General features: G+C 45.8%; 1 protein-coding gene across 1 annotated transcript; it reads left to right on the plus strand.

Annotated features, from left to right (window-relative positions):
• Positions 1-4,886: 4,886 nt before the first annotated feature.
• NAT10 (N-acetyltransferase 10) lies at positions 4,887-22,356 on the plus strand. The gene is made up of 28 exons (XM_009097079.4): positions 4,887-5,103; positions 6,616-6,707; positions 7,078-7,249; positions 7,542-7,664; positions 7,992-8,053; positions 8,294-8,408; positions 9,770-9,877; positions 10,423-10,556; positions 10,917-11,010; positions 11,374-11,472; positions 12,450-12,586; positions 12,690-12,814; positions 13,116-13,266; positions 13,657-13,753; positions 14,619-14,735; positions 14,832-14,933; positions 15,039-15,113; positions 15,562-15,678; positions 15,853-15,986; positions 16,430-16,478; positions 16,913-17,006; positions 17,103-17,213; positions 17,536-17,708; positions 17,849-17,968; positions 18,574-18,672; positions 19,041-19,114; positions 20,219-20,302; positions 21,320-22,356. The coding sequence occupies exons 1-28, from the start codon at positions 4,996-4,998 to the stop codon at positions 21,411-21,413; spliced, it is 3,060 nt and encodes a 1,019-aa protein (XP_009095327.2). The 5' UTR covers positions 4,887-4,995; the 3' UTR covers positions 21,414-22,356.
• The last annotated feature ends 2,052 nt before the right edge of the window (positions 22,357-24,408 follow it).

Below are 24,408 nucleotides of genomic sequence, written 5' to 3' on the forward strand. Positions count from 1 at the left end.
TGTGGCTTCTGGGAAACTTTCCTTTTTGATGGACTTTTCTTTTTTTTTTTTTTTCTCTTCATGAAGGCAGTGATGTATAAAAGAAATGGCATAAGCCTAGGAGCTGGAAAATACCAAGTCTTATTCAAGTTTTACTGCATTCTTGTGGTATAATCTTTGGAAAAATCACTTGTGCCTGCCTTTTGCGCACATGCGCTCTCTCTGCAGTGGGGAGAATATTTTGATAGCTGCCTCCATAGAGGTGTTGGTAGTTCTGTTGCATTCTATAGCACGTGTGAGAAGAAAAGTGCTATATTCTCTGTTAAGTATTGCTCATCAAATAATTCCTGCCTGTGGAAAGGTGAAATTGAGGAACAGCTGCGTGGTGTTTAACTGTTCTGTACAAAACTGAAGGTTGTTCTCACTCAGAGGGTCATTTCTACTTTGTACCACAACTGAACTTTCAGAACTTGCAGTCAGATACTTTTGACTTCGTTGTGAAGCAGTCTGGAACTCCATACAAATAGGTGGGATATCACTTTTCCATGTCCTTTGTGAAGAGCACAAATGAAAAATGTTTTCACTGCGGGAAGTGATAAGCTTGTGAAGACCATATTCCACACCAGGCATCCTGAAACAGGGCTGTTGTCTGGAAGCAGCAGTTTGAGTCAAGGCCTAGAACATTCCTAAACTGCAGTCCGGTGAGAAGTTGCTGTTCTGTGTTTTTTTTAGGAAGCTATTACTGAGATAATAGTCCCAACTGTTTTTTAACTGGAAAAAAAATAAAAAGACAAACCTTTTAATGTTGAACTGATGTAGGAAAACAGTGAATTCTTTTAATTATTTTATTTTTCTTCATGCATCAGCTTTTAAATGGTTGGTGGAACACAAGCTGCTCAGCTTTTTCCATTGCACACCAGATGCTCCTTAAGGAACTAGCTGTAGTTTGTCAGTAAATGTGCACCATACTCAGAGACCTCTGAACGTATTGAAACATTCCACCTTGAGTTTGGGGGGTTGGTTTGGGGTTTTTTTCCAACTTTAATTTATTAATAAAACACGGCCTCTTCGTTGAGAGACAAGTTAGTAAACCTCCTGTATGCCAATGGCCTTTAGAGCAGCTGCCCTGCTGGTGGAGGAGAGGTGGAACAAGTCCCTGAGATGTGAGCTGGAAATCTGCATGGAGCCCTTTGATCTCCACCTGTGGTGTAATAAAGTCCTGAAACATCAGCTGGACTTACCCTGTGCACTCAGAGCCCTCACTGCTCCTCTGGTCTCTTCAGGGCAGCTCTCAGTTTTTACTCCATGGCTTGGCTCTAGTCTGAGCTCCCTCCAGACCCTAAGCACTCCTAGGTATGTTTCTTTTGGAAAAGGTCCTGTTTAGAGCAAAGACTGTTGCCAGAAGTTTATGTTGAAGCAAAGCTGTGGCAGTTTGGGGCTGGTTTTGGTGCTGAGCCTCTTCTGGATGCAGGGATGAGCTGTTTGTTCCATGGGCAGCTGGGGTGTGATCCTGTGGTGGAAGGAGAGTGTGGGTCAGGGCTGGGTCTGAGCCTGTTCAAAACCAAACTTCTGCCTTCAGCCTCTTGCTTCCTCTTGGCTGCAATTCAAGGGTTTCTGAGCAAGTGATTTTTAAGTCCCTGAAGTATTTCAGATCTTTGTATGTATTGTTACTGTCTCTGGGAAACTTGGATCCTTCCTAGACATCCTCCTTATTGAAAGCTGACCCAGAAATCATGAGCTGTTGTCTTGTACCTACCTGAGGCCAGCCTGCTCCTGAATTTTACTCCTGTGTTTCTGCTGTGTACAGGCTGTTTTCTAAGAACTGTTCATCAGTGCAGCTTAGGGATTTTGCTGTGGAGAGGGTTCTAAATTGTCACTTAACCCCTCTTTTCTTCCCCAGATCCTGTCTTGTATGCAGCAGTCGCTGAATCATCAGTCAGAGTAGTTGGAAGAGGATTGTTGCCTTTTGTTACTTAACGAGGCAGTGTATCCTGCTGGGACTTAACTCTGAGAACCTCATGTCCTTAAAAATGTGTCTTCTCAAAATGTCCCACCAACCTTAAGTTTTTAGGAAGATTGGTTGTATTCCAGGTCTTTGGAGAAAGGGAAGCTCGATCCTTTCTCCCACATGGCATTTGAGTACAGAGAAGTTATTGAAGAGGCTCTAACTGCAGATAAATACTGCAAAGATGATAAATTATACTGAAAAAGTTCTTAAAATTTAAATGATTAAGAACAAATAGGGCAAAATCTTTATGGTCCAGCAGAACCAGTTGGTTGGAAGAATCTTGATATTCCCCTCACCCTGCTCATGAGGCTGCAGTCACATCCTGGGAAATCCAGACATCCCTCTTGCTGATGTGAAACTTGGGTGTTCTTGGGTGAAGTTTATTGCAAAGTATTGGCATGGATGCTTGAGCTGGAGCTGAGGTTTGTCACTGTGTGGAGGCTGGTTTAGTTCCTAAAATCTGGGCGCCTGTTTCTCCAGTTTTCCATCTGCACCGAGCATGGATGGGACTAAAATGTTTCCCTTCAGTTGAGCTGGCAACATGGAACTTGCAGGGATGTGGTGGGAAGGTGCCAGTGTCCCTCACTGATGGACCAGAACATCTGGAGAGCAAGGAGGAAATGAGCCCAAACAACAAAACTCTCCTGTTGAACTTGAAGGACAACTTCAACTTCGTTATTTAAATCTGGCCTTAAATATATTTGTGATTATTGTCTGGAGTTTGCTGGAAGCTCCCTTCTAATGGTGTTTTTCCTGAAATGACAGAATTTGTTAAAGTGCATCTGAGCCCTCCATTGGTCTCACACTGATCTTGGCTGTCGTGGAGGCAGTGACCTAACTTCAGGGAAGGAGCTTTTGACTTTGACAAAAATAAGGGATCTTTGGGAACATTACCTTCTTTTTGCCAGTACACTCTCAGTCCTGGAGAGGGCCAATTGGTTAAACTGCAACATTTTCCTGTTGGCCAATACATTTTTGCAGAGGGAGGGGGGTGGGGAAGGCCCTTCAGATGTGTATTTTTGGTGTGATGTGGAGAGTGTGATGAGAAACTTCCTTTTCTAGACTGTTCATCTAAGGGCAGAGGTGCTATTCTATGAGCCACTTTCAGAGGCTTTTTGAATAGAATGGTATTAAAATTTGTGGCTCTCTGGATCCAGCCTTAAGGGAGGGGAGGAAATCTGTTTTCCAAAATCCACTTCCTAAAAGCCACTTAGACTAGCACGTAGGAGACCTGCATTAAGTAAACTAGAGCCTAACTTAGGATTTGGTTCTGAATTTAACTTTTTTTTTGCTCTTGGTGCAGTTTTATTAAAAGCAAGATTCTCTTTCCCTCTCTTTTTAATACTCCTAGAAGAGCCAGAAGTGTGTAACTGGCTCGGTTCCAGCCCTGCTGGCCCATTTCTACCCAAGGGACGATCAAGAGAACACCTGGAATTTTGGTCTCAAGCTAAATTTTAGGAAATATCCATTAGACTTTTATGAAATGAAAATGTACTTCCTCTTTTGACGCTCTTGGATTTTAGAATGAATTTTAGTAATGCTTCTAGCACATAAAATAAGTGTGGAGAATTTTTAGTTTGTTGTCAGGTTTAAATTTTCTGATGGCCTTAAACATACCTGTATATATGTCTTTGCAGTTCTTTAACTCAGCGTTGGAAACAAATTGGTCCATGGCTTATGTAAACACTTGACAAATAAATCTATTTAAATGTTTTATGTCCTTCCCTTTTAAGCAAAAATTTCATACCTAAAGGGATTGTCTTGCTACACTTCTGTTGCATTGGTGGTGTTGTCTCAGTGACTGGGTTTAACTGGGTTCACCTAAAAGAAAATTGTTCTACAGCCTTTATGAATATGAATTCAATATTTTATCATATTTTTGTTATATTTTGAAACTACCCCAAATACATCCAGTGGTATTAAACACATTTTTCCTACGCTGTCACCTGGTTTTAAGTACTTCATTGTTCGAATGTTCAAGTTAAAAAAAAAAAGCAGTATTAAAAGCTAAGAATAAATCTATCTATGCAAATAGCTGGGCTCAACTCTGGTGTTGAAAGGTTAGAACAGCTTGAGAATAAAATTCCATGTTTCTGAAACCTCGCTGGAATTTCAGCTCAGGTTGATAAATCATTTTCTTGTTGCTGTTCCACAGCTGTGCAGCTTGGGATTTTGTAGGGAAAACATTTCCAACAGCTCTGGTGGATTTATTAAGAAGCAGAGTTAAATGTCAGCAGCTCCCTCCTCTTCCTGAGGAGCAGGATTCCTGATTTTGATATTCCTTGGAGGGTGGCCGAGTGTCCTGCAACAATGACTTGTTCTTTCCTGGATGTGTTCTGTTTGCTCTCTGCACTCTTGTTTCCTTGGGAAAACTGTCCCCAAATGCCCTTATACACACACACACACACATATATATATTTTTTTTTTTTTTTTTTTTTTTTGGTTTTGTCATCTCTCCTCCAGGAGCAAAGGCCACCCAGACTCAGAGTTGGCAGGTGTGAAAATGGAATTATCTTCATAAAATCAAAAAATCAAAAAATTTAAATTTATGAAACCTGCTCTTTGTGCCCACACACCTGAAGGGGTCACGGGCAGGATTTGTTTAGAATAAATCGTGGAAGGGAAGCGAAGGGAAGCTGTGGGCAGTAGGGGCTGCTGTGTGTCTCGCAGGGATTTTGGGAACCGGCTGAGCACAGGAGTTCTTTCCCATGTGGAAGGCTACTTTCAATGACTCTGCTTGAGAGCTCGACACACGGAGCAGTGTGTGTGAGTGTTTTTATGCGCGGTTTGACAGAAAGGTGTATTTAGAAACACACGTGCGGACGCGTCGCGCAGGCGGCCGGCGCGGGCAGCCCCGGGGTCCTCCCACGCCGCGCGGCGCTCGCGCCCGGCCTCACGCGGCTCCCACGTGGTGCAGCGGGAGCGGGGCCGGGGAGGAACGCTGGGAGAGAGCCGGGAGCGGCGGGAGAGCTCCGGGAGCTGCGGGGAGAGCGCCGGGAGCCGCAGCCATGCAGCGCCGCAAGGTGGACAACCGCATCCGCGTCCTCATCGAGAACGGCGTGGCGGAGCGGCAGCGGAGCCTGTTCGTGGTGGTGGGCGACCGCGGGAAGGACCAGGTACCGCCGTGCCGGACCCGCCAGGGCCTGCCGCAGCTCCTCAGGCCCTGCTCCGCTCTGCCGCCAGCGGGAATTAAACCCTCCCAGCCCCAGGCAGAGGAGTGGGGCCTGAGGGGAGGGAACTCGCAGGGATAGGGTTGGAAATGGTGTGTGAGACCTCCCTGAGACATCTCCCGTCTGGGAAGCTCATGAACGTCCAGTGAAGCTCAGGACAGGCTGCGGTTTGTGGGTTTGGTTTGGTTTTGTTTTTTAACTGCGGCAAGGATGTTAAACTTTCTGGACAGCTGGTTTTCTCCCTCGGTTCTGCCCTATGATGGTTTCTCTCTCGGAGTGGGCTTTGAGTTGTTTCGCAGATGAACCTGCTCGGTGAAGTTGTGTGGAGGAAATTCAGTGCTAAACTCGTTTTTCTTCAGGGACTCTGGCCTTGTGTTTTTCGAGGGGGGAGGGGAAGAACAGCTCGGCAAACCCACGGTGGTTTAGGACAAGTCCATTTGCAAAATCACAGAATTGCTCAGGGTGGAAAAGCCCTCCCAGATTGCTGAATCCAGCAAGGCCAAAGCAGCCACTAACCCACATCCCCAAGTGCCACATGTGCGTGGCTTTTTAATCCCTGCAGGGACGGGGACTTGACAGCCCACTCAGGGAAGAAATTTTGTCTTGAAACCAACCTAAACCTCCCCTGGCACAGCCTGAGGCCATTTTCTCTTCTCTTGTCCCTTGTTCCTGGGAGCAGAGCCCGACTTGTCTACCCGTTCCTGTTAGGGATATGTGGAGAGCAATAAGGTCCCCCCTGAGCCCCCTCTTCTCCAGGCAGAGCCCCTTTCCCAGCTCCCTCAGCCCCTCCTGGTGCTCCAGCCCCTTCCCCAGCTCCATTCCCTTCCCTGGACATGCTCCAGCCCCTCAGTGTCTTTCTTGCAGTGAGGGACCCAAAACTGAGCCCAGGGTTTTCCCTCCCCTGTGCTGAGCAGAGGGGAACAATCCCTGCCCTGCTCCTGCTGCTGTTCTGTTCTAACTGCTGTGTGACTGACAAGTCATTTATCTCCAGTCTGTGGGCAAATAACATGAACTTACTATTAAAACAAAACAAAAAACCACCAAAAACCACCACCACCAACAACAAAACCCCAAAAACTGGAAAAGAATGAGTTATTCAGGTGGCAGTAGAGGAATGTTGGCATTACTTACTGATGGGTTCTGGCATCTCCCAGCTCTGATTGTGTTCACTGAAGCCCTTTGTGGAAAATCCATACAAGTGGGTTATCCGTAAGAGACAAAACTGTGTTTAGCCTGGAATTATCAGTGCTGGTTCTGACAGAGGAGGGAGCTAAGGACACAGGAGGTAAAACCCAGTGTCCTGCAGCCCTGGAGCAGGCACAGGCACAGCTTTGCATCCTGCCAAGGGACCCCTCTATTCTCCACGGTGGAAATGCAGCTGCAAAATCAAGTTTAGAAGAACACTTTGCTTTGTGGTGTTCCCTGAGAGCTGTTTGTGAGTGCTCTGTGCCCTGGCAGGTCGTCATCCTCCACCACATGCTCTCCAAGGCCACGGTGAAGGCCAGGCCCTCTGTGCTCTGGTGCTACAAGAAGGAGCTGGGCTTCAGCAGGTGAGAGAGCCCCAGGTCCTGCTGCTCCCTGGGGAGCCAGGGCTGGAGGCTGAGGTGAGGGGTGGGAGGGGAAGGCAGGGCTGTTCCTGGAGCAGCTGGGGGAAATCTGCTCTTCCAGGAGTGAAATCTGGCTTCCATAACAGAGTTGGCACCAGCAGAAAGTACCTCTGGGTTTTCTCCTGTAGCTCTAACACTGACTCTGCTTCCCTGGCCAAACTCCCCTCACCTTTTTAACCTCAAAACTTGGGTTCCTCAGCTGTTTCACCTCAGTCATATTTAGGACTGAGCTCTGACTTCCAGGCTCAGCCTGAGCATGCTTTCCTCAAACCCTTTCCCAAGAAAACTCCTGTATGATTTTTTTCCCCTCCAGTCACAGGAAAAAGAGGATGAGGCAGCTCCAGAAGAAGATTAAGAGTGGAACTCTGAACATCAAGGATGATGATCCCTTCGAGCTGTTCATAGCAGCCACAAACATCCGTTACTGCTACTACAACGAGACCCACAAGATCCTTGGGAACACCTTTGGAATGTGTGTCCTTCAGGTCAGGGGGTCCTTGGCTCCCTAAAGGGCTCTACAATAATCACTTGAAATGTTGCAGGAATGGGGTTTGTTGCTTCTGTCACTTCAGTTTTGATGGCCTTGCTTATCCCTCATGAGTGGTGTGAGGGTGAGGTGGCCTTGTTGGTAGGAGTTGGAACAGGGCATTGCTTAGTGCAAATTTCAGTGGGATTTAAACTTTGAGGAGTAAAGGTTTTAGGCTTTCTGTGCCTTTCAGTCGGAGCCAGCTACACTGCTGGACTCTGGGCAACTCTGAAATTCTTTTTACTGCCCAGGATTTTGAAGCCTTGACTCCAAACCTGTTGGCCAGAACTGTGGAGACAGTGGAAGGTGGTGGAATTGTGGTGATTCTGCTCAGAACTATGAACTCCCTGAAGCAGCTCTATACAATGACCATGGTATGTGCAGCAGTGGGTCTGTTCTCTACCAGCAGCTGCATTGAGGTGATGCTGGGTGGGTATTTATAGATTCTATTATGGGCTGTTATCTTCTTTCCATCATCTTTCCTGCTCCTTTATTCAGGAGTGGGAGGAGATGGGATTGGATTTATTCCACTCAGGTATTTCTGAAATGCTGCAAATGTGGGTCTTTCACCACAAAGTCAGGATCCTGTCTGGGATGTGCTGTTGATGGAAGTGGAGACACAAGAGTGGGAAAGAAGGGGTCACAATCCTGTAAATGTCACTGTCACATTTTCTTTCTGTTTTCTTCCCTTTTTCCTTCAGGATGTTCACTCCCGATACAGGACCGAGGCCCACCAGGATGTGGTGGGGAGGTTCAATGAGAGGTGAGTGGCTCAGAGTGCAGAGGAGCTGGGCTGGCAGGCCAGGGAAAGCCCCAGGAGCAGCTCTGGCTGTTCCTGATGGGAAACATCCCACAGGTCTGCATTGGAGCAGGCCTTTTTCTGGAAGCTGGACTTGCAGCTCAGCTGTGGGCAGCTGTGAATTCTCTGTGTTTAGAAGAGAGTTCAGCTGAGCCACCAGGGAGTGCTGCTGGTGTTTTTACTGAGTTTTCTCTGCCTGCCCAGGTTCATTCTGTCCCTGGCCTCGTGTAAGACCTGCCTGGTGATCGATGACCAGCTGAATATCCTGCCCATCTCCAGCCATGCTGCCAACATCACTCCTGTGCCCCCCCAGTCCCAGGTCAGTGAGTGATCCCAGCCCTTTGCCCTGACACAAATCCCTCTGAGTTGGCCACAGGGTGTTAAAGATTTAAAAACAGGGAATTTTTTTTTTTTTAGTTCCCCCTGATTTATATCAAAGGATGGCATTGCAGAGAGGAAGCAGTATGTTCTGCAAAAATTATATGGGTGAAGCTTGGGGAGCTTTTTCTATATTTTTTCTATATTCTGCTTTTTTCTGTTTTTTCTATATTCTGCCTTTTTTTTTTTTTTTATTTTCTGTCATATCACTTTTTGTGCTTGCCCATATTTATTAATTTTCCTGTACTGCTGTTCAGCCCAGTGAGGTGGAGCTTGATTGTGGTTGCATGGAGGGATTTCAAGCTGATGGACAAAGGGGACAAGACCAATAAAAATACTTTTTTGGCAGTTGGAGGGTGGGAGAGCACTTTGGAAATAAGTATATTGCAGGCTCAGGACACAGCTGGAAGCTGTGGCAGTTGTTTCAATTTCTGAGTCACATTCCAGGACAAATTCCTTGAGGATAATCCAGACATATATTTGCACTGTTAGAAGTGTATCCTTGCATCACTTCTACTTGTAGATTGCAGAAAAGTGGAACCATTTTTAAACCGAAATCTTGAAGGATTTGAGCTGTGCTGTCTAGCCTAAGAAATAACCAACTCAGGTTCTGTCAGAGATGATAAAAACATTCTAACAGGGCACTGATTTAAAAATAGTAAATAAAACAACCTCCTTTTGTCATTAGGACAACACTGACAGCAGCACAAATGCTTATCTGTTGGCTGGAGAGGCTGGTGCCTTTGGAATTTTAAGTGACAACCAGGAAAATCAGCCTTCATTCCCTTCAATCAGCCTTCAAACCACTCTAAAACTGGTTTTTGTGTTTGTGTCCAAGTTTATTGTTTGTCTCTGAGAGTCTTGATATTATTTTGGTATTGGTGCTGCAGTAGTTCTTCTCCATGCATGAACACTGCATGTGAGAGGTGTAACAAAGATCATGAATGTCCAAAGAATAAAAAATTAATTCAGTTATTCAGAACACTTCTTTAATCTGTTTTTCCTGTCAATGCCATTCTGTAATTTCTATGTACTGCAAAATCCTTCCCTTTTTTCCTTCCAAGCCTGGGGAAGTCAGGAGTGGAGAACCTCTTTATGACCATTCTCCTGAAGATGCCTGGAAATTTAAGTGTTAAATATATGTCTGTCCATCTAAATTCTCATGGTTTTGGGGAATACATTCTTCTTGAGGCAACTTTTCCTTCCAGATCCCTTTCTCTGCCTGCCCAAAGGTGTCAGAAGACACCACAAAGGTAGGATTGTGCTGAAATGTCCCTGGCTCATCCTGTTGTGTGCCTGCAGGAGGAGAGCCTGGGGCCCCAGGACTTGGAGCTGAGGGAGCTGAAGGAGAGCCTGCAGGACACACAGCCTGTGGGAGTGCTGGTGGATGGCTGCAAAACCCTGGATCAGGTTGGTGTGGTACCTCAGGTTTAGCTTTTATATTTTTCAGATTCTTCACTGCTTTAGTGTAGTTCTGAGCTCTATAGTGGATAATAAGCTCTCATCACTGAGCAGGGAGACAAAACAACGTAGGTAGACAAAGGATAAATTATCCAAATTTCAGGCCCAAGATCAAAAACAATGGCAGAATGAAGAGAGAAAAACAAGAAGGATAGGACTTCATGGGCTAAAGCTGTAATAGGACAATTAACTCCAATATGCAAATGGGCCAGAACTTATAAAAGTGAGAAACCTCATGACCAGTTGTCCATTTTGTGACCATTTTGGTTCATCTTGGATGCAGCCCTGGCTGGGCTCTTGTGCTGCCCAAGGTGGATCCATTGAGGCCTTTTAATAAAACCTTACTTTATTCTTTAACTCCTTCCTGCCTCTGTTCTAGGTCAGCCTTCTCAAGGCATCAGGTGTGCTGGCCAGAGCTGAGCTTCTCTGGGTGGGGCAGGTCCCAGGGTGAGAGAAACTCAAACTCTTTTTTCTGGGGGTTTTCTAATCCTCAGGCAAAAGCAGTTCTAAAATTCATTGAAGCCATTTCTGAGAAGACCCTGAGGAGCACTGTGGCATTAACAGCAGCCAGGGGACGAGGGAAATCTGCTGCTTTGGGGCTGGCCATTGCTGGAGCAGTAGCTTTTGGGTGAGTAATCCCCCCTCCAATCCCCCAGGCCTTATCTGCATCCCTGAGTTAAAAAAAAAAAACAAAACAAAAACAACAAAACACAACCAAGATAACAGGATTGGAATATATTTGTAATTTCCAATCTTAAATCCCTCATTTTTAATCTTGTATCTTTTGATACAAGATCTTTTGGTCAAATTTTTCTTAAAACTCAAAATAATCACACATAAATCAATATTAGTGTCCACAGGAACCTGCTGTGTTTTGGTTATTAGGTAAAGTCAACCCTTCCTATTAAAAACCCATCCTGTTTAGTACTTATGTGGTAAAATTTGTTAGAAAAATCGTTCAGCTCTTGTTTTGTTTTTTTCTCTGCAGTTACTCCAATATCTTTGTCACATCTCCCAGCCCTGACAACCTTCACACTCTCTTTGAGTTCATATTTAAAGGCTTTGATGCACTGCAGTATCAGGTGAGGGGAGAAGACTATTTTACAATATTTTCAAAGCTTTCCTGCTTAGGAAGTTTTACACCTCATCTGTGCTTTCGGCTACATATGTTTGCTACCAGCCCTTTTTACCATGTTCTGCAAGAAAAGGAATCATGATAGAGTTGTGTTTCTTTCTTTGTTCTTAAGCAGGGTAAACCAGTTTCTTTGTAAAGCAGATTTTAACATCAGTAAATAATTTCCCAGTTCTCAGGCCTTTGAAGCTTTTATAAGAAATTTTGATTAGAATGTGAAATAACAATGTCTGAGCTTATTTTGATGATGATGGTAAATTATCTTTTTCTTAGATCTTGCCTTTTTATATTGTTTAAAAATGTTATTTTCCAGGAGCACCTGGACTATGAGATTGTTCAGTCCTTAAATCCAGAGTTCAACAAGGCAGTGGTCAGAGTGAATGTGTTCAAGGAGCACAGGCAGACCATCCAGGTAATTGGCATTCTTACCTTTCCAGGTTTGTTCCTGGCTGTAGTCTTTGCCAGTGTTGAAGTTGTTTTGATTTTAGGCATGTTTATTCTGTGTGATGTGGAGCTGCCCTGGTGGGTTTTGCCGTCCGATCTTCAGGGAGTGACTTCCTCAAAATACCTTCTCTCTTTCAGAGAATAACGTGTAGATTACAAAGCTCCCTTGTGGGTTTCTTCCAAAACAAAAGCAAAGGAAGGTGAAAGGAGTGATGTTTTAAGTTTTAGCTTTCATATTTTTCAGATTCTGTGCTGCTTTAGTGTGTAACTGTGAGCTTCATAGTAAGTGTTAGTAAGGTCTCTTCACAGGGTAGGCAGACAAAACAATTCCTTTTCCAGCTTGAGAACCAAGGACAGCTGTTACAGCTACAGGCCCAAAAAGCATAAACAATGTTGAATTGAAGAGAGAAAAACAAAGAGGATGGAACTTCATAACCTAAAGCTATAATTGGACAATTGGCTCCAATATACAAATGGGCCAGAACTTATAAAAGTGAGAGACCTCATGACCAGTTGTCCATTTTGTGACCATTTTGGTTCATCTTGGATGCAGCCCTGGCTGGGCTCTTGTGCTGCCCAAGGTGGATCCATTGAGGCCTTTTAACCTTACTTTATTCTTTAACTCCTTCTTGCCTCTGTTCTAGGTCAGCCTTCTCAAGGCATCAGGAGTAGTGCAGGAAGAGGTTTTAGAGATTAGATTTCCTTTATTTTCTGCACCTCTGCTGATGAATTCCTGTGGAGTTGTGCTAAACAAGATGTGTGAACCAGTCCTTGTTAGGGCAACATAAACCCTCTCCTGACTTTCTGCTTTTCCACATCTCAGTCACTGGCTTGGTGTTTGAGGAGAACAGGGACAGCAAAGAGCTTTCCAGGGCCCCAGCTTTGTGTACTCTGGTGTTTCCCTGCTGGCAGCTGCTGGCAGTGACAGTGTCCCCTCCTTTGCAGTACATCCACCCTGCTGATTCTGTGAAGCTGGGCCAGGCCGAGCTGGTGGTGATCGACGAAGCTGCTGCCATTCCTCTGCCCCTGGTGAAGAACCTGCTGGGCCCTTACCTGGTGTTCATGGCTTCCACCATCAATGGGTAAGGCTGGAGCAGCCACTCCGTGCTGGGCCTCCCCAGAGCCCTGGCTGGCTGCCTGGTTCCTGTGGTGCCTGGCTCAGGCTCCCTGTATCCTGGTTCCCAGGTACGAGGGCACCGGGCGGTCGCTGTCCCTGAAGCTCATCCAGCAGCTCCGCCAGCAGAGTGCCCAGAGCCAGGTGACCCTGACAGCAGAGAACAAATCCACAGCCACTGCCAAGCTCACCTCAGGTACAGCACCTCTGGCCTGTGTGTCCCACACAACCTGTGTGTGTCCTGGGGCTGCTGTCAGCCTAATCTGTGGCTGTCCCACCCATCCATGTGCTTTGCAGCTGTGGGAAGGGGCTTGTGTGGGGAAATGACAGAACTCTGCTGGTTTTCCCTGACAAGTTTCAGATGGAAGCCTTTTAAGAGGTGAAAAATCAGCATCTGAGAGTTTTCTAATCTGGGAGCCCTTCAGAGCACTGGGATCCTGTGGGATGCTTGTCTGGCTGTGGCTTCCAGCACTGAGTGTCCTTTGCAACCCCTGCAGCTCGCACGTTGCACGAGGTGTCCCTGCACGAGTCCATCAGGTACGCCCCTGGGGACCCCGTGGAGAAGTGGCTGAATGATCTCCTGTGCCTGGACTGCCTCAACATCACCAGGATCATCTCTGGCTGCCCTCTGCCAGACACCTGTGACCTGTATCCTTGCTGAAAGGTTCTCAGCCTGCCTGATGGCTGGGATAAGCTCAGCACATGGTCTTTTCCCCAAGACCTCGCTCCTGGAGTTAGGCTCTCATGGCTCTGGTGGTGGGTGCTGCCAGAACATCACCAATCCCCAGTTTTGCTGCAGAGACAACCTCAAGGAAGGGTTGCATGAGGGGAAGTCCTTGTTGGAGTTACAAAAGGTTTATCTTTACAGGTGAAGGGTGTGAAAGCTGCAAACACTACCCAACATAATTTATTCTTGTAGATAAGGCTGTGGAGTCTAAGAAGAGAAGCCAGCTTGTGGCCCAGATATTGAAAATAAACCAACAGGAAGCTTTTTTCCTGGTTCCCAAGGAAATTTTTTTCCTTAATCCCTGAGTTTAGATACTATGTAAATAGAGACACACTCTTTTGTTACCACAGAGCATCAGAAGTTTTCTTGCAGAGGCTGATGGCCCTCTATGTGGCTTCACACTACAAGGTAGGGCTTGGGCTTCTTCCATCCAGTTTCATTCCCAATTTCAGTGTGGAATTTTCTGGGGACAGAAGTGGCAGTTTGACTGACATTTCTCAACAGCTTCTGTTGCTTCTTATTGTGTACAGAGCTGTGTTCTCCTTTCTCTGAGACCTCTGCCTCAGTCCTGGCTCTACACACTGGATTTTTAGATAGTCTGGAATATTTTTGCCTTGAGAAAATGTGGAGACTAAATTTCTAAATGAGCCTCCAAGCTTGTCAGGATTTTTTCAGTGCTGAACCTCATTTGCAGTTCTCTTTACCATGGTCTAGTGGCCTCAAGTTCATCAAGAGCAGCACCATTATGAGACTGAAAAGAGGAATAATTCATCTCAAGGTTTCAAGACCAGGGTTGATCTGTAAATGTGAGTGGGGAAGTCCAGAAGTGCTGAGCTATTGAGTTCTAAAAATCTGAGGCTTAAAAAAATAGGATTTAGTACTTAGGAGGTAAGGAGCTGTAGAAAAATAGAAAGTTCAGATTCATACATATTAGAGCACAAGGTTTCCCTTGAGGAGAACAGATGCTGTCTGGGGATGTGACAGCCATGAGTTGGCCTGGGAGCTCCTCCCTCCCTCAGCATTTTATGAGTTCCAAATTTCTTAATAGCTCTAAATTTGGAAAATAGAGGGATTGTTTAGAAATCAGCTGGTTTTTGAAGCTCTCCTCATGGAATAACCATTTGGGTAACACTCTCAGCCACATTTGGGGCATTTTTGTGGTTGTTCTATGCAAGGCCAGGAATTGGACTCAATCCTGATGGTCCCTTCCAGCTCGGGGTATTCTGTGATTCTCTGGACAGTTTTTGATCTTTCTGATGTCTTCACCCTCCAGAACTCCCCCAATGACCTCCAGATGCTCTCTGATGCCCCTGCCCATCATCTCTTTTGCCTTTTGCCTCCTGTTCCACCCACCCAGAATTCGTTACCAGAAGTTCTGGCTGTTGTTCAGGTAAGAGAACGACTAATGTGTCAGTTTTGGTCCTGGTCTAGTTGAGCAGGAGGAAGCATTTTGTGTGTGTTCATGGTTTTGTGTCTTTCCTGGCAGGTGTGCATGGAGGGAGAGATCTCCCGCCAGTCCATCATGAACAGCCTCTCCAGGGGAAAGAAAGCCTCTGGTGATCTTATTCCCTGGACCATTTCAGAGCAGGTGGGTGATTTGGCTGTGCACTGGCACCCAGGATGTATTTCATGTATTTCTTGTCTCCAGAGCACCCAGCTGTGTCCTTTAAATGGGCTCTTTGTCCTTGTGCAGTTCCAGGATCCGGACTTTGGGGGCCTCTCCGGCGGGCGCGTGGTTCGCATCGCGGTTCACCCGGATTACCAGGGGGTAAATAAAGTACCTGGGACCAGCTGTGGTGGGGCCAGGGAAATGTCTCTGCAGGCAGAGCTCAGAACAGGGCACACATTGCAACTCCTCCAGTTCTTAGCCTTTTAAGCTCAGGGCACCAGACCAGTGCTCCCTGGGCAGCACGGGAGCCACCATACACAATCCAGGGATATTTGTTGTGACGTTACCAAGTGTTTGGCATTTTCTGAGTGCCAGAGTTAGACCCCAAGAATTACTACACAGCCCTGAACTACCAGGGCTGATGCTGATTTCTTCTGTACTGTCCTTCTCCCTGGAGCTGCCACATGGCCAAAAAGAAGCATTTTTGCAGTGTCTGAGTGATGTCTGCACTGCTGATGGTTAATGGGTTTAAGGGGAGAACATTGCTGCCCTATATTAAAAATCAGAGACCTCTTTTTGCTTACAGTGTGTTGTGGCTTCTTCACAGATGGGCTATGGCAGCAGAGCTCTGACTTTGCTGCAGATGTACTATGAAGGCAAATTCCCGTGTTTGGAAGAAGAAACAGTTCAAAAGCCAAAAGAAATCACAACTGTGAGCAGTGAGGTATGGTTTTGTTTTTTTTTTTTATTTTCTGTCATGGTAAGCTGCATAATTTCCCCTGTAAGTCTCCACTCTGTAGGGAGGAAATACTCAGCTTTGATTTTCATAGAGAAGAAGAGCTTTAATTTGCAGCTTTCTGTGGGGATTGCTGCTAACCATTCCCACTTTCTTTTCCAGACTGTTGGTTTATTAGAAGAGGTTGTGACACCCCGGAAAGATTTGCCTCCTTTGCTGCTCAAACTGAGTGAGAGACAAGCTGAGCACCTGGACTATCTCGGGGTGTCTTATGGCCTGACACCCAGATTGCTCAAGTAGGACATGACTCTATTTCCCAGTTACATCTTGCCCTTCTTAAACAGATAATGAGCTTTACTTGCCCAGGGTGTAGAAGTAAGAACAGCCTGTGATAGGTAGGGAGTGGGTAAATTCTCATCCCTGTGACCTGTAGAAATGTGAGGTGCTGCTGACTTCAGAGCTGGTGGTTTTTTTCCTGACTGATGTAAATGCCTTTCACAGCACCTTGAAAGTTTGTGCATTTTTTGGCATTGCAGTCATAATTTTTCACTGCCCTGAGCTGGACCCTCAGTCAGGTGGATGCTGTTCCTGCTTTCTGACAGAAAGCTCATTTGCTCTGATTGTTGGAGTGTTGCTTGCTCTTCACCAGCTGTCCTTGTACAGCAGATAAATTGCATTTAACCACAATTTATTACTTATTTAGCTCCATAATTCTCAGTGTGTTCCCTCTTTTTCCCAGGTTTTGGAAGCGAGCTGGATTTGTGCCAGTTTATCTGAGGCAGACCCCTGTAAGTCCCACGCTGTTCCTGAGTGAAAATCCAGCCCTGCTGAAATCCCTGGGCATGCATTCCAGTAGATTCTGTGAGAAGGGGTTTGGGGCAGGAAGGTTTGCTGAGGCTGCTTTTAAGGCTTGGTTTATGTTCATTTTTGTTCTTTGGGCCTATAGTTAAGACTTTTAGTGTTGTGAGTGTGGGCCTCCAAGTAGTTTGCACATAAAAATTTAGAGCTGTTGAGGGCTGTTAATGTGGTTATTGGTAAAATAGCTGAGATTTAACAAATTCTAGAAGTTCTATTAAGTGGGGGTGGTCAGTAGCAGTTGATGCATTTGTTGTTGTTGATTTAGAAGGTATTTCCCTTCCTCAGCTGAGCACAGAGTGCAAAAGGTTCATGGGGGTGATGGGAAATCCACCACAGAATCACAGAGTTGTATCTTATTTATCAGAATGACCTGACAGGGGAGCATTCCTGCATCATGCTGAAGATGCTCAATGAAGAGGACTCTGAGCAGGAACCTTGGCTCACTGCCTTCTGGAAAGGTAACTCTGATCCTGCTGACTCTGCAAGGACTCTCTGGGCTGTTTATTATTCTCAAGGTCCACTGGGCTAATTTATTTTGTCCTCTTGCCCTGTAGATTTTAGGAGGCGCTTCCTTTCCCTGCTTTCCTACCAGTTCAGCACCTTCTCTCCCTCCTTGGCACTGAATATTCTACAGAACAAAAATATCAAACAGCAGCCCCAAGCACGTGAGTACCCTGACTGGGTCAGCTGTAAGTGCATGGCAGAGCATGGTTGGAGCCTGGCACCTCAATTTGCTGTTTTCTCAATATGTTTAACAGGAGAATCCTTTGGGGAGAGCTTGGTACCTGTGGGGTTTTAGTGTCTGTGTGGGCTAGAGGGTTTTCCTGCTGCAGCAAGGGAACAAACCTCTTTTTACAGCAAAACCACAATGTGAATTGTTAAAGGCAAAGGAAAAATACTAAATACCTGAATACATGCTAAACACTGAGGTCCTGGGTGCTCTGAAGAACATTGCCAACCTTGCTGTGTTTCTCTGCTCCCCACCAGCCCTCAGCCGTGCTGAGCTGGAGTCAGCCTTCATCCCGTATGACCTGAAGAGGCTGGAGATGTACTCCCGCAACATGGTGGACTACCACCTCATCATGGACATGGTTCCCACCATTGCCAGGATGTTCTTCCTCAGCCAGATGGGAGACATCTCCCTCTCTGCTGCACAGTCGGTGTGTGTGGGCGGGCTGGAGCGAGGAGTTGGGGAGTTGGGTGACACAGGACACAGGGTGACCTGTGTCACCCCTGGGACACAGGTGGGGGATGTGTGTCTGTCTTTGCTCTGTGGCTGAAATCCCCGTCTCTTCCTCAGGCCCTTTTTCTTGGGATTGGCCTGCAGCACAAATCTCTGGACCAGCTGGAAAAGGAGCTGGAACTGCCCAGCAGTCAATTGATGGGGCTCTTCAACAGGATCATCCGCAAAGTAGTGCAGGTGGGAGCCCAGGACAAGCCTTGGTCATGTGGGACCATAATTCCAAAATTAACTGAAAATATGACACTAGGAGAGAGCTGGGTCAGAGCTGGGCATCCTTAACACATCCCCATTTACTGACCATAAACTTCTTGGCAAGGTGGGGAAAATCCCAGCTAGAAAATGCGTGGCAGTGATTTAAATGCCCATGCCAGGGGGTTTGGAACTGGATGATCTTTAAGGTCCCTTCCAACCCAAACCACATAATGATATGATTCTGTGTAGTTATTTCCCAGATAAGAGTACTTATTTTATGGTTTTCCACATTGAAGTGCCCTGACCAGAATGGTGAGACAATCCTTGTTGCCTGAGCCATTGTTCAGAACACTGATGGCATCTCAGCTTTCCTTGGAAAAAAATAAAAGTATTTTCCAGTGTTATCTAGAGGTAGACTTGAAATCCAGTAAAATAATTGGAAATATTTGGAAGTGGTTCCTGGTTTTCTTTCTCTCTTAAGGTTTAGGATAGCAAAGCTCCTGAAGTCTGGATTTAGGAGTTCATTGTAGAGGTGATAAATGGTGTTTCAAAAACCAAGTTTTACATGTGCTGGCTTGTTTCATTTTCAGCTGTTCAACACAATCCAGGAAAAAGCTGTGGAGGAGCAGATGGCAGCAACTAAGGATGTTGTGATGGAGCCAACACTGAAATCTTTAAATGATGATTTGGTAATTACTTTATTCCTGGTTCATATGTAAACAGTTCAGAGAGTTCACCTGAGGGCAGAAACATTAAATTGTCTTAGATGGAAAGGGTTCCACACCACATCTGGCACTGTAAGGGAGTTAAAACCTGACAGGTTTGCATTATGTGCAGCTGGAGTTGTGTTTTAAGCTGCAATATGGGGTTTTCAGAAAAAATTACAAATTTGTGTGTACAAATAACATAAAAATGCAATTGGATAAAAGAGAGAAGCTATTCAGGACCAGCTGGTATTTGTTTTAGGGGATGTATTTGTGGAAAAAGGCATTTTCCTCTCATTACAAAGTCAGTGTTGCACTCAGGACCTAAAGCATCTTGTGCTGTCCTGTTGCAGGAGGAGGCTGCAAAGGAATTCCAAGAAAAGCACAAGCAGGAGGTGATGAAGCTGAAGGAGATGGACCTTACACAGTAAGAATTCATCTGCCTGGGTCTCAAATCCAGTTTTTCCCTGGGTGGAATGCTGGGTCTTGCTGGAATTTGTGCACAAGGCTGTAGGTGCAGTAAACCATCAGTAAATGAGAACCAGTGTCTATTGTCAGCAGTGGGTAAAGCATAAAAAAACCAAATCGACACAAAAAGGGCAAGCAACCAGAGCTTTTACTTAAATGTCAGCAGACCTCTGTATTTTTTGGACCAACAGGAGTTACAGATGCCACTGATCTCTCTCTTCCCTCTCCCCTCCCTCTTCTTGTCTTGCAAACACTGTTCACTGTGCTGACATCCCAGCAAAGTTGTCAGGCTTGGCTCTACATTGGTCTCTGGTAAATCTGGCAAAAGGAATGTAAGCTTCTTTGACTCTGTTTGTCATGTTTGAAGAAAGGACAAGAATGGCTGTGATTTGAAGTGACTTGCAAGTCAGTCACAAAAAGAAAATAATACAACCAGAATGTTTTTAAATTAATTCCATTTTGTGGCATTGATAGTGCTACATACCTTTTTGTCATTTTGGACCATGTTTCTTTTTTTTTTGTTCGTCAGCCAGAAATAGATTTTTGTTCTCCATGAGGAGAGAGAGACAAAAATCTATTTTGAATACTTTTCAATGCAGGTTATAGAAAACTTGTGGGGCTTTGTCCAACGTTGTTCAGCTTTGTGGACAAAGCCTTATCTATTCCAAACCTCCAAGAACTTGAGATGGAGAGCAGTCACTCCATTTTGCTACACAATTGCTTTGCCTCTTTAAATCTGGATTTCATTTCCAGGGTGCTTGAACACCCAGACAAGGGCCACAGGACATGAGCTTATTTGAGTAGCAATTTTTGTATTTATTTCTTTTTTAAAAAGCAAGCTGCAGCTCTTTACTTTTTCCCAGACTGATTTAGGAAAGCTGTCCCATGCCAGCTTTGCCAGCCTGACTTGGTGTGTGTTTTCCAAATCCAGTTTGGTTGGGTGCTGGCACAGTGGCTTTGTTTGCAGAGTAGTGTGTGCCTGACAGTAGAAACACTTTATTTTTATGTTGCTTTCCTCTGTGCTAACAATTTGACCTGACTTTCCTTCCCCTTTCCCACTTAGGTACATTATCAGGGGGGATGATGAGGAGTGGAATGAGGTGCTGAGCAAGGCAGGACAGAACGCTTCCGTCGTCAGCCTGAAAAGGTAAAGGAAGTTGAAATATTCCAGAGATTTCTCCTCTTCCTGCTGGCTTTGTTAAATGTTTTCCAAAAGAGTGAAGCCTAAGGGTTAAAAGTGAACTCGGTGTCCTGGCTAGAGCCTCAGTCCTCAGTTTTCCTGGAGGAATTGGGATGTGAGCATTTGCAAGCTCCACTACGCAGTGTTTCTGTGTTGCTCTAAGGAGAGTCCTCTCTCCATTAACTTGTTTAATTCTGATGTTATTGCTGATGATCTGATCCTGAATCCCACACAGAAGCTGGGACTACTCTTCCCTTAAGTCACTCATTCCACCTGGCTGCCCAGTTTGCTTTGGGATCTAACACTGAGTGGGATCACCTGGAGGTGCCAGTGGAGAAAATGCAAATTCAGGAAAGAATTCTTTCAAAAGTGAGCTTGAGCCTGGAAAATGTCTTTATTTCTAAAATTCTATAATTCTCAGCCATCTTCTTTCTTCTACCATGCCCAGCATGTAATTTTCCCATATTTTTCCTTGGGGATTTATAGCTGAGACTTCCCTGCTCACTTATTTCCCCTTCCTGGAGTGCCTGACAGCTCAAGTAATTAAGTGATCTCTGTTCCACCCTTTCATGGTTTTTTCCATGAATGCTGGAGGCTGTAAGTTTCCAGAAGTCTTCCAGGAAGGAGAAGAGAGAGTCTTAGCAGTTGGCTATAAGATAAACATCAGAGCTTGGAATTCTGTTGTGTTGGCTTGAGTCAGAATCCAGTGCAGGGACAAAATTGAATGTTTAAAACAATCAGTAGCAGTTTCTCTTCTAGGTACTCTAAAATCCAGATGCCTCATTTAGGACAGATAAAGTTTTGAAAAGCAAAGAGCTAAAAATCAAGATCTTCTGGGTTAGAGAATCTCAAGACACTATAAAATCTAAGTCAGGCTTTTTCTAGCACCAAGTTTAAATTTTCTCCCTCCTATTTTACAACAAAAATTTCCCTGCTGGATGGCAATCCAGTGTATTTTTAACACGTTTTGTTCCTGTTTTCTAGTGAGAAGAAAAGAAAACTAGAAACAGCAAGAGGACCTAAGCAACAGAAGAAATTTAAGAAAACTAAAGATCTAAAGCAGAAGAGGAAGAAATGACTTAAAAGCCAATCAATGAACTTGAATGAACAAGTGCTGGGTCTGTACTTAAAAGGCCTTGTTCTCCTCTAAACCAAGAGACTATTTTGGAGGGAAGAAAAATCCTTAGAGGCATTTTTCAAGTGTTTCTATTGTGGGAAGAGCAGTGTTCAAGTGTTTGTGTGAACATTTTTATATGAAGGGTGACTGCAGAATGTGAGTGAGGAACTGGAATGACGAATGTGCTTGAGCAGCTCCAAAATTCCCATTCCAAGAGGGCAGATCTGTAAACTTCCTGCATCTTAATGGTTCTGTGGTTCATTAAACAAGAGTTTGGACAACCAAGGACAGAAATGCTACTCTGCCTTAGCACTGCAACTCACCTTGATCTCTGCAGCTGCTGGTTCTGGTGGTCCTTTGGAGCTTTAGGGGGCTTTTCTGTACTTTGCATTTGGGGCTGGCTGGTCCCTGCACACTCACTCTGCCTCCCTGCTGGCCTAGAGCTGCCCCGTGGCTATGGTGGAGAGTTTTGTGTTCAGGTTGCCAGAAATCAGCACTATTGTACCAAAACCTGCTTGTGGGATCTCCTCTTTGACCTCAGGGGCCAGTTGAGCAGCCAGGCACTGAATTCCCAGCAGCTTGGCAATAACTGTGCCAGTCTGGAGCTGGGACTGGCTGTGACTCTGGGTCTGCTGCCTCTCAGACTCCAGAGGCTTCAAACCCAGGCCAAAGCTTTGCCATAGAGTTATCCCAATCCCAATCCTGAGAGCCCTGGTGCAGTGCCTTGATATCCTTCTGGCTTTTTGCTGTGGGGGTTTGGAACAGAGCCCTCCCTGCAGCTGAGGGCACAGCTGTGTTGTATTTACCTGCAGATCACACAGCTCCTTTTCCTGTCAAATCCTGAGGTAAAGACAGCTTTTCTTCTCTAGGAGGCTGATTTAATTAAACATAGCCTGTGCCTGCCTGTGGTTTGGAAGCCTCTTTGGTGTGCCACCACAGTTGGTGGCTGTGAAACATCCCTGAGCAGGGATATGTGCAGCTGCAGCCCTCAAAGAGGGGCTGGGATCACCCAGCAGCACTGCCAGGGCTGTGGTGGCCACTGGCTGCCCTGAACTGGCTCTAAAGGTCTTGGAAAAGGAGCAGGAATGGAAGGCAAGGTGAGGCCCTGGAGAGCTGTGCCCAGGAAGTGCACAGGAAAAAAGGTAAGTGTGAATTGTCCCTGGTTTTGGTGTTATTGTTAAAAATGGTGGTGTGCACCCTGAGGTGGTCTGTCCTCTTGTTTGTTCCTTAGAACCTGTTTGGAGTGCTGACAAGGATTTGGGAGGAGTCGTATCCTGGAGCTGTGAGGTCTTTCCTGTCAGAAATCCATGGTTGGGATGTTTTCCCTGGCTGTCCCAAGTGGAAGGAACAGCTTTGGAGATGTTGCAGCCACAGGCTGGTGATGCATCCTCTGAAGACCAGTTCAGGATTGTTCATCTGCCTCTGACCTGTGACTTCCAGGGACCCTCCTGGTATCCTGGATATTCCAGTGCTGCTTTTTAAAGAAGAAATTGCAATCACAGTAAGTCAGTCATTCAATCTGAGCTGTTTCAATGGTGGGGTGTGAGGGGGAGGAAGGAGGGCTTGGGGAGTGATAGCTAAGACATTCCCAACTGGAACTGGGGCCATGCACTTCAGGCACCTTTAAGTGGGCACTAAAGGGTGGATCCCAGTGCTCCAAGCCCTGTGGTGGAGGTGAGCAGGAGGCAACAGGAAAACTACCAAAAAAAAAAAATATGGGCAGGGAATTATTTCAAATTCCTGGCCTTCCTTTTTTGACAGCAGTTTGTTATTTTGGGGCCCAAGCTTAAAAAACCTGGAGTGTGTGATTGTTCCCAAGGGTCACGCTTCCAGACTAGGGTCTGATGGGGTGGTGACAATAGAACCATGGAAGGGGGTGAGTTGAAAGGGTTCTTAAAGCTCATCCCATTCCAACCCACAGCCAGGGGCAGAGACATTTTCCACTATCCAGGTTGCTCTAAGCCCTGTCCAATCTGGCCTGGGACACTTCCAGGGATGGGGCAGCTACAGCTGGGTAACAGGTACCAGTTGGTATGTCTGACTCCATTTCCCTTCCCAGCTGGCAGCAGATGAGTGGGAACACTGCACCAAAACCTGCTGGAATTCCAGCTTCAAGCTCCACATGGAGCACTACATCAGCTGTGAACACTCACCAGAGCAATTTTGCCATGGACCAAGGGAATCCTCAGTACTTGTCTTGCTTATTTCTCCCTGGAAAGAGACATGACATGAGCACCTTCGCAGCTATTGGAGAAATCCTGGAAAGGGCAGGAAATCAGGGTGATTAGAAGAGTTTTGTGCTGTCACACCACTGTTCACCTGTGTTGCTCCATGGTCCAGTGCCAGCCATGGAGCTCTGCCCCATAGATGTTCCAAGGGCTGGCATGTAAAGCAGCATTAGCATAAAAGGAGCTGCATTGGCATAGGAATTACCTCGTTGGTGTTTCCATCCCAGCCTGGAATTCTTGATGACACAACTTGAGATCAACTCAGCTGTTTTGAGCAGGGTGCTGAGTACACCAAAGGTTGTGGGTTCAGTCACTAGATGGGCCATACTTAGGGCTCAACTTCATGATCCCTGTGGGTCCCTTCGTGATAACCTGTGATCTGGAAACACAGATTAAACGTTTCAACTGGAATTTTACAAACGGAGATTTTGCCATTGGAGAGTGCACAACTTGGATTTCTGACAGGAAAAACCTCACAGCTCCAGGATACTTGGCTCCTCCCAAATCCAGGCCAGCACTCCCAACAGGCTCTAAGGAACAAACAACAGGAAGGATCACCTCAGGCTGCACACCACGAGCTGGCACCACATTCCTCGCTGGAACTGGGGTGTTCCCACATCTCTGTGACAGTTGGGAGCATCGTTCCCTACTCCTCCATTCAGGAGAAAGAAACATCAGAGCCCTTAAACAACCAGTGTGCACTCCTAACAATCCAGGGAAAACCACCT

This window comes from Serinus canaria, chromosome 5 (assembly GCF_022539315.1).
Source record: "Serinus canaria isolate serCan28SL12 chromosome 5, serCan2020, whole genome shotgun sequence".
NCBI lineage: Eukaryota > Metazoa > Chordata > Aves > Passeriformes > Fringillidae > Serinus > Serinus canaria.